The sequence below is a fragment of the Lepidothrix coronata genome, unplaced genomic scaffold, assembly GCF_001604755.1.
Source record: "Lepidothrix coronata isolate B3197 unplaced genomic scaffold, Lepidothrix_coronata-1.0 Scaffold137, whole genome shotgun sequence".
Lineage (NCBI taxonomy): Eukaryota > Metazoa > Chordata > Aves > Passeriformes > Pipridae > Lepidothrix > Lepidothrix coronata.
In genome coordinates this window covers 2,314,706-2,327,987 of record NW_016690317.1, presented here as the reverse complement: position 1 = coordinate 2,327,987, position 13,282 = coordinate 2,314,706, and the positions used below count along the sequence as shown (strand labels likewise).

At 54.5% G+C, this 13,282-nt stretch overlaps 1 protein-coding gene across 1 annotated transcript in view; it reads right to left on the bottom strand.

Moving 5' to 3' along the window:
- Positions 1-2,026: 2,026 nt before the first annotated feature.
- The window catches only part of BIN3 (bridging integrator 3), a 27,409-nt gene continuing 16,153 nt past the window's right edge, over positions 2,027-13,282 (bottom strand). Inside the window, exons 7-8 of the mRNA XM_017827279.1 lie at positions 5,512-5,653; positions 2,027-3,529 (exon numbers count right to left, since the gene is read on the bottom strand). Of these exons, the coding sequence (XP_017682768.1) occupies positions 3,170-3,529; positions 5,512-5,653 (502 nt within the window). The 3' untranslated portion in view covers positions 2,027-3,169. The remainder of the gene's footprint in view (positions 3,530-5,511; positions 5,654-13,282) is intronic.

The following is a 13,282-nucleotide window of genomic DNA, read 5'->3' as shown; positions in this document are numbered from 1 at the left end:
CACAGTTGCTCCCAGGATTGTCCCCCAGGGCTGGCCTCTTCAGAATTTCCCCCACAGTTGCTCCCAGGATTGTCCCCCGGGATTGCCCTCAGTCCAAACTCTTTGGTGCTGCTCCCCCCCACCGCCCATATCCCGCAGCCACCGAGCCCTTCCCGTGGGTGAGCCCTTCCCGTGGGTGAGCCCTTCCCGTGGGACACGCCGTGTCCCCAGGGCCTGGGGGGTGTCCTCGGGGATGCTCCTCTCCCCCAGCAGGCCCCTGTGCCAAACCAGCAGGGCCACGACCAGCTGAGTCCCCCGAGCTGCACCAACAGAATCCCACTGGCACCGATCCCCCCATTGGAATACAAGTAAAAACCACCCCTGCCTCCATGGGGGGTCCCAGGAAGGGGGTGCACCCCACACTCGTGGCAGTGACGGGGGGGGACCCTCTGGCTCCACAGGCAGCTCCCCCTGCCCTACCTGCTCCCGCCAGCCCAGTACTTTTCCAGCTATGGATACCATATGCTCCGTCCCCATCCCATCAAATCCCATCTCCAACTCGCCTTTGAGCCCGAGCCAAAGGCCCCGAGTCCACCTGTCTTGAACTAATTCTGTTTGGGGACACGGTGTTCCGCGGATTTTCTGTAGATCCCGCTCACAACGGCCCGGCCGGGAATGGCCGGCTGTGTTTGGGTCAGCCCTACCCAAAACAAACCCGGGGTCACTGCCAGGGCCGGGCTCCCCCGTCCCACAGCAACCCCCCCAGCCTGCCAGCCCCATCTTTTCTCCCCCCATTTCCTTAAAAACCAAAGGAACATCACGTTTTCTAGCTGGAAAATAAAGCACGAAAGCGGGAAGGAAGTTTGTTCACGCCTCACACCAGCTCCAAAATCCCCCCCTTTCATCTCCGTGTGGCCACTTCAAAGCCCCCAGCCAGGGAAACATTTGCCTCCCTTGGCTTGGCCCGGGCACGTGGGTGGAGGGAAGAATTTGGAGTTGAATGTTACAGCCCTGCGAGCTCGGGACATGTCCCGGCGTCAGGAGACACCGGGAACGGGGCCAGGCTGTGCCATGGGAACTCGCCCGCCCGGAGAGGAGGCTCTGGAGGGTCTCCTTGGGTCAGAGCCATGGGGCTGGTTTGGAGCAGGGTCCTTTGCCATGGCACGGAGAGGCAGCTGGGCCCTTTCCCAGCCCTTCCCGGTGTCACCGTCACACTCTTGTCTCACTGTAACCCTCCGACTTCTCCAGGGCCAAAAAAGATAGGGAAAACTGCGTAGTTTTGCCTTTGGACGGTGGGTTTGACCCAGGGACAAGCAGCCCCCAAGTCATGGCCACCAGCACGGTGGCAGCTGATCCCAGCCTCCCCCCATCCACCCCTTTCCTTCAGGGATGCACCCCCAGCCCCATCCCAACCATCGCCCCTAGGAAGGGACCCAGAGAAGAGGCTGAAAACAGAAATTCCATCGAGGAACACGCCCTCCCCCTGAGGTGCTAAATCAGCTCAAGGAGGCATGGAGGGAGAGAAACCCGGGATGAGCGGGGCTGGCTGGGAAATATTCCCACAGGGAATGGGGATGCTCCCGGCAGCCCCCCGGCAGCCCCCGGGATGCCCTTCCCAGGCAGTTGCCCGCAGGTGAGCAGCTCCCCAGGTGAGTCAGGGCTCTGGGAGCTATTCCTGGCTCGCCACTGACTCATTCCCTCGGGCAAGTCATTTCCCTTCTCCTTAATATTTAAGCCCCTTCGATGGGAAAACTCTCCCCAGAGCTCCTAAAGCGGCGGAGGGGGACACACATTCCGAGCTCTCCTCCTGGCATTCCCTCCCCGGGGGTGGAAGGGTGCAGCCAGTGCTGGGGGAGAGGGATGCAGCTCCCATGGAAGCTGGCAGGGAGGGAGGGATGGGAGCTGCATCCATCTGGGACCAGCTCTAGTCCAGCCTACGGGAGATGCATCAGCTTTGTTGTGACGCTGCCTTTTTTTGGGGGATTAAAAACGGGATTTCGCTCGGCTCTCCTGAGAAACTCCTCACCTGAAGATGGAGCAGGCTGGGAGAGAAAACAGAGGATTCCCGAGGAAGAAGAGGGATATGAATGGACAGTCTTACAAACAGCCCCAGCAAGGACATCCTGCCGCTCCCTGCTCGCATCCCTGGGTGCTCCGAGCACATCCATCCCAACGTGCCCTCGCCCCAAACTCCCTGGGAATTGGGATGCAAACGGAGTGAGGGACATCGTGGTCAAAGCCAGAGGGGCAAAGCTGCTCTCTGAGGAAACTCATGGATGGCAAACACCCGGAGATGGCAGAGAACCTTCGGGTTTCCAGGTCCCATCCGTGCGACCCGGAGAGGGTCTGCAGGGGGAAAGGGCCAGCGAGACCCTGCAGTGGCTCTGGGAATTGTGGTTATTCCGGCTGTGCCGGGCTGGAACAGGGAGCCCCGGGGCCCATCGCTGAGGGAACAGCAGGAACAGCATCCCCAGCTCCCACCCTGCGGCGCAGGGAGCATCGGCACCATCTGGTAGGTGAATCAGCCTGCAGACAACTCGCTGGCAGCTCCGCGCAGAGGCCCCCCCAGAGTCGGAGGTGAGATGGAACACGTGCTCCCAGCACCTCCCTGCAGCCCCCCCGCCCGGCACCTGTGTCCCTGCAGCAGCTCCCTTCCCAAAAATACCACCGGGAAACGCCCACGGAGGGAGCAGAGAGAGGTTTTGTCCTCCCCTCCCATCACGGGACCGCCCCGTGACCCAGGGCATGAGGTGCTGGAGGTTCAAAGGTTGATTAGATCCCAACCCTGTCCCTCTCCAGCCTGAGGAAAAGGGCAAAGGGAGAAGGAGGAGGAGGAGGAGGAGCAGCAGCAAGTCCCCAAAGGAGGCTGGAGGATGGAAGTGAAAGCTGCGGGTTATTTAGGCCACTCCTTTCCTGCAAATCCTCAGCGTGGAGATGTCCCAGGAGCCTCCTCTCTGCTCACCAGAAGCCACAAGAGACCCTTAAGATGAGCCCTGAGCATCTCAACACCTCCAACAAGATCCAACCCAGAGCTCAGGACTACAAATCCAAGGGGATGACATGCCCAGGTGGATAGAGCCATCAAATCCCAGCGGATTATGTATAGCCAGGGCTGGAACTGCGGGACAGGACACGATCCACGTACCAGGAGTGTCCCAGATCCATATAAAATTCCCCTCAGCTGTCCCTTCTATCCAGCACTGCACCACTTGTGCCAGGCCAAGGTCCATCTGAACTCCCACCAGCCATCCCACTGCTCCCCGTGCCCTCCCACCGGGGTGATGGAATTCCTGGAGGCACTGCTGCGAGAAAGCACCTTGCTCCAGGTGGAATCCCCACCCAGGCGCTCTGCAGGAGGATTCCCACCAAAGGATTCCCCCCTGGCAGTGCCCAGCAGGCAGGAACAGCCTCTCACCTGTGCCCGGACCAGAGACTCAAAGCTGGGTTTGAAGTAATCGATGCGGCTGCTGTAAAATTTGGGCATTTCCTCCAGGAGCTGCTTGTTTTTGGCTTCAAAGTCCTCCTTCACCGGGCGCAGCTCCTCCCGGGCCTGGGAGAGGAGAGGAGAGGCTGCGAGTCAGACACCTGGGAAAACGCTCTTCCTTTGGGAATGCCTTCAAAGAGGCCATTCCAGAGGAATGCTCTGCTTTGACCTGAGCCTGGTGGGACCCATGGGATCATCCAATGGAACCTGGTGATCAGCTACTGGGACCTGCTGGGAACCGTGGGACAATCCAACACAGCCTGGTGGGACCCAAGTGACCATCCAATGGAGTCTGGTGGGATCAAGTGACCAGTTAATGGAATAATAGAACCTGGTGGGACCCAAGTGACCATCCAGTGGAGCCTGGTGGGATTAAGTGACCAGTTAATGGAGCCTGGTGGGATCAAATGACCATCCAGTGGAGCCTGGTGGGATCAAGTGACCAGTTAATGGAGCCTGGTGGGAACCAAGCTCTGACCCTGCAAAGCCATGGGACACCCAGAGAGGCTCTGAGCCAGCTGGTCTTCCCTCCTTTGGAAAAACATGGACAAAAACTACCCCTAAAGCTCAGTCAGGCTGGAGAACATCCCTGGCCATGGCCACGTCCCCTCTCCCTGCAATTCCCAGGACCATCTCCCCAGGATCCTGCCCCCACCACCCCTTTTGCCCGTGACCTTCAGCTCAGCGTGTCCAACTGGCTCCTTCCAACAGAAGCGTGGGGAGAAAGGGAAATGTCTCAGGGATGGTGTGGAAAAGGGCAGGAGGGGGTGGGCTGTGAAATATTAGACTGGTTCAAGTCTGCCACTTAATCCCAGTGCCATTCCAGAGGGAGGGGGGTGCAGGGGATCCGAGCCCGGCCACGGCGCCGGCCCCGCTCCCGGGGACAGGGACAGAATTCCAGAGGGATGGAATGGGCAGAGCTCCGGGCTGGCAGAGCCTCAAATCACCCCAGAGGCAAATTCATCGTTCCCCACGGACATTGGAACTGCAGGGATGGAGCTCATGGAGAGCAGAGAACTGGGAGTAAATACCTGATTAAACCTGCAGCTCCATAATTAAACACCTGGATGAGATGAGGCCATTTCCCATCAAATCTGGGCCTCTTGGATACCCCGGGTTTGGGAATGCTGAAGGCTCCCTCCCACAGGTGTTTAAGCTCATGCAGTGTTTAGTGAAGTTTTATTATTTTTTTTTTGAGGGGGGGGAGTAGAATTAGATCAGAAGTTCATTAAGGGGAAAAAATACATTAAATAACTAAAACCTGCTTAATCACCAGGACAAAAGCATTCCCGTTTTTCCAGCCCCAGCTTTAGTCACCGAGGCTGAGCAAAATAAGCTGCTTACTGTTAAATCAGAGGTGTCTTTTGTTCGGGCTGTTCTTTAACACAAAACTTCATTTTTTTTTTGGGGGGGGGGAAACTCATCAGAAAAACACATTTTCTCTGATGCTGGGAATCAATTGTTCCTCCGAGGATCAAGCCACGTGCTGTCGGAGCCCACGGATTTGGTGGAGAAACGCCGGGGAAGATTTAATTCCAAAAAAAAAAAAAAAAAAAAAAAGAGAAACAAACCCAAACCCCTAATGTTGATTCTGCTAAAATTTGGGAGAGAGGAGGGGGGGGAAAAAAAAAAATCTGGCACAACTTCCTGTTAACCAATTACCGGTGATTTTTTCCAAGACGAATTTTCGGAACAGGTGGGAAACATAAAGCTGGGGGAATGCTCTGATCTGTCCCTTTTCCCATCCAGCTGCTCCCTCAGACGGGGAGGTCAGGAGGGGGGAACCCCCCCTGTGCCTCGACCCCGAGCACCCCCCAGCTCCTGGGGGGGGCTTTGATCCCGGTTTGCGTTGGAAAACGTTCCCTTTTATCTGGGAAAAGCGGCTCTTCTGCTTTAAAATCCGCATTTATCAACCCGGGGATTTTTTTTTTCCCCCACTGGTAAAAGACACCCTTCCAAACTGTTCATACGCTGCACGGGTGGCCAGATGCCAAGGGAAAAGCTCTTCCCCAAGTTTTCCCGGGAATGCCGGGTGAGTATCCGGGTACCTGGTGCAGCTTGGCCAGGACGGGGCCGGTCCTCTCCTTCTCCTCGTATTTTTCCACCTTGGATTGCAGGCGCTTGTAGTCCTGGAGCGTCTGCTCCCGCCTCTTCACCGCCATGTTCAGGCTGGGGAACACGCTGCTGAACCTGGGAAAAGGATGGGAGAGGGCTTGGGATGGCATATTTCGGATGGATGCAGCGCCCAAGGCACCCTGGGCCAGGTTCCCACCCGAACCATTCCAGGGCTCTGTGATGGTCACACAATATACTTAATTAATGTGGTATTTCCCCAATCCCCCTTTGGAAAGGCAATGAGCAGGCAGAGAAGCTGAATAAAAAGTCCATGAAAAAATAAATACGAAATATTAAGTGCAGCCTTTTTTTTTTTTTTTTCTTTTTTTGGCATTCTTCTCTTTTATTGTTAATTTTTTCTGTTAATTTGCTTTTTTTGGGCAATTTTTTTTAATCTTTCGCTTAATTTTTTTTTTTTTTTAATTTTTGGGAGGGCAAATTTTTTTTTTGCTGCTTTTGCAATTTTGGGCTTGCAAACCCAGCTCTGACCCCTCCTCCCAGAAGGATTAACAGCATCCAACAATCAGCCAGGCCACGGGAAGATTCGTGTTATTAAAATGTGTTACAAATTGAGGCAACAACCAACATCTGACGGGGGAGACGAGAGAGAATAGTTCTGAACGTGACAGAAAAGGGAAAAGCAGGAACTGGAGCCTTGCTCTTGTCTCCCAAATTCCAGTAAATCGAATTATACCAGTGGGAAGCAGGGCTGGGCTGTGGGTTCGTATCAAAGGGGTGACGCTCCCTCCAGGGATGTTAATTTAATATTCATAATTTACAGGGTGGTTTGGGGGAGTCAAAGCCAGGAATGGAGTGGTGGAAAATATATCTGAACAGCCTGGTGATGGATTTTACCTCCAAGAGGGAACAAACAGCTTTTCCACCTCTTTAAATGTTAAAAAAAAAAAAAAATAAAATATATATATATATAAATATAAAGTGACTGGGGGGCACATTAGCAAGAAGAAAAGACACAAATATCACTTTATGAGTGTAATTTGCTTTAGATGTGACCTAAATCCAGGGTTCAGCTGAAACCACGGGTGTTCCCAGCCGTTCCATCCCCTATTAAAATCCCATTTTCCGCCGCCGCGCTCGCTCCGGAGGGTGCTGATGTGCTGGACTGGGGGGTGCCCAGGGAAAAACTTTTATCCCTGAGCAAAGGGCAAACGCCAGGAGCGAGGGAGAAGTGGGAATATTTGCATTTGTGTGGAGCATCCCTGGCTGAGATGCTGGAGAGGGACGTGATCCTCCAATCCCGCCCGGTCCCCGCACGTCCCCCCCCAAGGCTCTCATGCTTGGCACAGAGCAAATATATACAAATATATATTTATCCCATGATATTCTCCCTCTATTGCGACAGACTGGGGCTGTGGCACGAGGAACAACCTGGAAAAGTCATCAGGGAGCTTCCCCAGCTGCCCAGGGCGGATCAGATGCTCTGCCCTGACATTGCTTTTTATGGGCACCGTCCCACACGGCCCCATTATATTTAAATGGGTGACATGTCCTGGATGCACCGGGCTCCAGGCATGGCCTCACCAGCTCCTGGCCTGCTAAAATATCTCCTACCTCTTCATAAAGTCCAAAAATACGCCGGGAGAGGGGTTAGAGGAACAGGGATGGGAGGGAAGGAGGGCGTGGAGGATGGGAAGGGGTGGTCAGGTTGAGAGGTCTCATAAAAAGATGGTTTGGTTTCATGGAATCATGGAATGGTTTGGGTTGGGAGGGCCCTTAAGGACCATCTAGTTCCAATCCCACTGGCAGGGACATGCTCCACTGGACCAGGAGGCTCCAAGCCCAATCCAACCTGGCCTGGAGCACTTCCAGGGCTGTTTTTAAACCATGTTTCCTCAGTGTGGGTGTTTTTTGCCAACAGCACAGACATGAGGTCGCAGCTCCTGCAGGGATTTCTCCTAATTATTAACGATGGAAAGGATGGATCCCACCAGGCCAGGGGCTCTCTTGGCTTTATTTGATGTTCTATCCCTGATGGGGGAGGTTTGGGAAGGACACAAACCCTCGGACCTAAAGCAGGGCAGGAACAGGGAATGAGGGCCACGGGGCAGGGCTAAGCTGCTCCTCCACGGTGAGAATCCAGGCGTGGGAACAGCAGAGGAGATGGCCTGAGGCTGGGAAATCCTCCCTTCTCTGCTGTGCAGCAAGGTGGTCACCACCCACCACGTCCTGGACGTGGCCATCACCTCCCGCGCATCCACCAGCTCCTGGAAAACACTTCTAAGAGACATCCCAAACCCACTGAGCCTTCTGCTGGCACCTAAACCCAGCTTTTGGTGGTGTTTTCCCGGTGGCCCAGCCTTTCCCTGGCACATCCACGGTGCTCCTGCACTCACAGAGCCACGAGACACCGGAGAATCCACACCCATCCACTTCCACCCGCAGGGAAGAGCAAACCCTTTGGCTCGGGGAAGCAGCGAGCGGGGACGCAGGAAGATGATCAGCCACGCAGTTTCCATTCACTTTGAAGTCAAATCTGGCTTTTAAAGAGGGAAAACGGCTCGATTTTGATTTTTCTTTTTTTTTTTTTTTGTTCCCCTTTCTCATTCCCGGCATCAACCGGGAGCGATTTGGCAGCCCCGTGATGGGAGGACACTGAGCTCCGGCAGAGCTTTGTAAAATATCTACAGGGCTGCATCTGAAGAGGCTGTGACTGTGTAGGCACAGCAACTACTGTCTCACAAGGAATTTTAATGCATAGATTATACGCTGCATTTCAGAGGGAAGGGGGGGCTCAGCTCCCTGGATCCGCAGCCGTGCCCGGCTCGGAGAGTCCTGAGTTCCTGGGAGTCATCGAATCATGGAATGGTTTGGGTTGGAAGGGACTTGAAATCATCTTGTTCCACCCCCTGCCACAGGCAGGGACACCTTCTGCTAGACCAGGTTGCTCCAACTTGACCTTGGGCACTTCCAGGGATGGGACAGCCATAGGTTCTCTGGGAATTCCATCCCAGCTCCTCGCTGCCCTCACAGGGAAGTATTTCCTCCTAATATCTAATTTAAATCTCCCCTTTCCTAGTTTAAACCCACTCCCCATTGTGTCAGCGTGGTGATCCTTCACCTCCAGTGCCAGCAGGAAGGATTGGGTCAGTTGTGGCTCCTCTGGACACCACCAAGGTGCCACCAAGCTGTCCCTGTGCCAGCCAAGCTTTTCCCATGCCCACCAAGCTCTCCCTGTGCCAGCCAAGCTTTTCCCATGCCCACCAAGCTCTCCCTGTGCCAGCCAAGCTTTTCCCATGCCCACCAAGCTCTCCCCGTGCCAACCAGGCCACTTGGTTTAATTTTCATGCAGGATTAGCTCAGCTCAAGCAGGGCAAGATGCTCCTTTCCTTGGACTGCTGTGGATTGAGGCAAAGCTGCCTCCAGCTCCTGAAGGAACGACTCCACCTAAATTCCAGCAGCTCTGAAATCCCCTGGGATTCACAGACAGCAGGTTTCTTGCCCGTGCTGACGTCCTGCCCAGGTTTTTTCTCCCTGTGTGGACAGAAATACGATCCCAGGGTGACAGGGAGACAGGGGCTCGTGCCAGTGCCAAGTTATTCCTGCGGCTTCATCACTTCACATGTCGGCCCAGTGCCTTCCCAACCATCCCATGCATGTTATTTCCAAAGGCTGCTGGTGCAAAGCCTGGCACAAAGGCGCCTGCAGAGCTCCTGCCATCCACAGGCACATCCAAGCCCTCCAAGAACAACCCCACGGGGATCAAAGATGTTTTCCAAAGCCTCTGGCTGAGGAGTGTGAACCCTCCTGGTGGCAGAACGAGGGACAAGGACCAACCTCGGTGCCACGGGAGGGGAGAAACACCCAAACAGCAGCAGCCTCCCTGGAAATGGAGCCTGGACAACTAATCCCAGGATTTTAGGGAGCTGGGGAAAGGCCCAGGGAAGCCTCACAATCAAACCCTGGTTGTTTTACTCCCCACCACACGGAGCAAGGGCGACAATCCCTATCACTGTGAGATCCACAGGGGAAAATCCTGGAGCAGATGCGGGAATTTATCACAGAATCAAGGAATCATTAAGGTTGGAAAAGACCTTTAAGATCAAGTCCAACCATCAGCTCAGCACCACCGCCGTGTTCACCACCAAACCGTGTCCCCGAGTGCCACATCCACGTTTTTTGAACACTTCCAGGGATGGTGACTCCACCCCTGCCCTGGGCAGCCTGTTCCAACAACCCTTTCCATGAAAAAAAAAATTCCTAATATCTAACCTTGTCAATAATCCCAGCACTGTCCTCCTCCCTACGCTCATTCCATATGAAATGAGGGGGTCTGACAGTCATAACCAGCCCCAAATCCCCACCACCACCCTCTGCTACTCGAGTTTTAATTTGTTTTACCACAAAAAAACAAAGAAAAATCAAAGCCGACTCGAGTAAAATTTGGAGGGATAGGTGGTGAAGTGAAGGTAAAACAGCAGCACAGGGGTATTAGAGCCCCAGCCACGAAAGCAGCTTGTGGAATAAGCTGCTGTTGTTCCCTGTCACTTTTTAGGGAAGGCTGCTGAGAGGGGATTACAGCCCAGGCGGCTTAAGAGGAGCAGGTGAGGGGAGATACGCAGGGATAACGAAAAGAAAATACAAATTACTATCTCCCCGCTGCCACGGGGGGGAGAGGGGGAACCTGCCGGTGAACTCCTCTGGGATGACAGGTTATCCTTGGGAAAACATCTAAATCACCCCGTCCTCTGAATTATAAATCACGCTGCCACCTCGTCTCCACGCCGGCCTCCCTTCGGCTCCCCGTAATTAAAGGATGGGGTTGGAGAGACGCTGCCACGGGAGATAAAAGTGCCCCCCAGGATTCCTGGCACCGCCGGATCTGTTTGTTTGTCAGCCCAGCTGACAAGTCTGGGGCTTGCAAATGGAAAACTTCTTCCCACCTCTCCGCTGGGAAGGCCAGGATGGGGATGGTGGGGACGCTGGAGGAGCGGGAACGTCCCGTCACCTCCCTGCCTGCAGCTCTTCTCCTCGCCCTCTCCATCCCAAATCCTCGCCCCACGGCTCCCTCCAGCCCCCATTTTTGGAGCCAGCAATAGGAAAGAGGTGGCAGGGCTTTGGCACAGGGAAAAAAATAGTCTTGAAACCTTTATTTTTTCCCATTTTCAAGTGTCTCAGACGCTCCTGTTGGCAGCCTGGGAGCTGGACTAGGCTGGCACACAGGTGGCTCTTCCCTATGGCATTATTTTAGGGATGATGGCTTGGATAATGAAAGCAAAAGGAAAGGGGCTGGTGTTGGACAGGGGGGGAAAAAAAGGAATAACAGAGCTGGGGAGCATCAGACAGCAAAGAAAGTGATGGGAAGCTGGGAGAGGCACCGGGAGGACTCAGGGGATTCCTGCCATTCCTCAGCCAGTGCCCACACGTCCCGTCCACCCACCAGGAAGGGGGAAATTAAAACCAGCCCTTCCGAGGGGAGGGAGAAGGCACAGGCCGGAGGGGGCCGGGCCAGGGGAGCTGCACAGAGGGGGATTAGGCGGCGCAGGGGCCATGTGGCTGCTCTGGCCTCCAAATCCTCATTAGGGGCTCGTTAAGGACATGAAAGCGGCTTTTCCTGCTTCCGGTCCCGGCACCCCTGGAGCTGCTCGTGGCCCGTGATCGGCTTCGCCCGCCGGCAGGAAAGGCAGTTCATGGGGTTTATGGGATGGTGGGGTGATGGGATGAAGGGGGTGATCCCCTCGCCGGGGATGCCACACACTCCAATTGAATTTATACATGGATCTGCTGCTGGATCCCACCTCTGGGATGTCCCACGGGGCTGTCACACACCCCTGGGTGGTGGTACCTGGGTGGCAGCACCCTCTGGGTCACCCCTGCCAAAGCCAGGCTGACCAGGGCATTCCCGTGGCCAAAACCTCTCCAATTTGGGGAGCATGTACCCACCAAAGGGATGATACTGTGCTGGGGTGACCACGACATCCCTGTGGCCAAAACCCTTCCAATTTTGGGAGCAGGACCATGTGCCAATCGTTCTCAGGAGCAGGAGCACACTCCAAGGGGGTGATGCTGTGTCAGGGTGACCACGACATTCCCATGGCTAAAGCCTCCTTGGTTCTGGGAGCTGGACAGCACTCCGAGAGGACTGTGCCATGCTGGAGTGACCACGACAACCCCATGGCCAAACCTCTCCATGCTCGGAGCCAAGGGAATGGTTCCGTGCCAGGTGACCACGACACCCCCTTGCCCGGGGAGGTTCAGACAGAGGCTGTTAAATCGAGACCCTGCAGCCCCGAAAATCAGCTCTGAACGTGAAAGGCCCTAAATCCCACGGATCCCCAAACCACCTGGCTGGTTTAAGCCGCTTCCTCCCTTAAATACGGACACACAACACAGAACACTAAGGTGACACCACCAATCCCTGCCCCTGCCCTGGCTGCTCACCCAAGCCAGAGTGAAGAACTGGGAGAGGGGAAGGAAAAACCAGCTGCTTTTTCTCCCTCTTTGCCCCCCAGATCCGCTGATCTGGTGTGAAACTACGCAGGCATGTCCCAAAGAGGAGCCGATCCCTCCCGCCCCTGCCCAGCTCCCTGCCCAACCCACCCGCTGAAATATGCAATATTCTCACTGGGCCTTTGCTCCTTCCCCGAAAATAAATGAGTAATTCCCAGCCAAGGGGCTCGAAAAGCCAAATCATGAATAACCCTCCGTCCCCAGAAGGAGAAGGATTTAAACAATACGAGCCTCCACCTCCTCCCACCCCCCCCCTAAATCTACTACTGCCTTTTTCCAACATGGTTTAACAAATTCCCCAATATTCGCCTGAAAACTCCAATCCCTGGACAACTGAATGGAGATTTTACAGCCCATGTGCCTCTGATTACAATATATTACCACTAATGATAATTGTCTGGATTAAACTTATCTGTTTCTTTGGCTAATAAACTATAAAAGACCACCAGTGAAGATGTAATAAAGTGCAGCTGTTGGAGCAAAAAAAAAAAAAAGCCTTTTTTTCTAGGTCAAAGCAAATTTGGGAGAGGCTGGGGAGAGCTGCCTGGGCGAGGGGAAGGAATACCTAACTGGAAATGAGAAGAGCTCCTCAAGGCAGCTTTCATTAATCTGGAACTTTTATCCCAGAAACGTCGCTGGGGTTTTATTTGCCAGCAGGACGAGGGGAGGTGCAAACTCTGCACTTCTCTCTCCTGCATCTCATTAGCCTCAAAATGGACCCTTGGGCTCCTCAGAAAATGTTCCTGGCTGGGGATGCACCTACAGAGGGAGGAGGAGGGAAGGGAAGGATGGGGTTTTGTGGAGGTGCAGCTTCCCCAGCTCGAAACATGAGCTGGTTGAGGGCACCCAGTGATGGTTTGCAGGTGCCAGGGGGCAGGAAGGGGAGTGGAAAAAGGAAATATCGTGTTCTAGGCCAATGGAAATTTAGGAAGTTGGAGAGAATTGCCAAGCCTGGAGAGCAGCCAGGAGGTTGGAGAAAACACTGAAGGGTTGGGCAGATAACGGATGGTGCCGTGTCATGGGATCATGGAATGGTTTGGGTTGGGAGGGATCTTAAGGATCATCCAGTTCCAACCCCCTGCCATGGGCAGGGACACCTTCCACTAGCCCAGGTTGCTCCAAGCACCATCCAACCTGGCTTTGGACACTCCCAGGGATGGAGCATCCTCTGGGAAATCCACTCCAGGGCCTCACCACCCTCACAGGGAGGAATTTCTCCCCAGTATGCCATCTAAT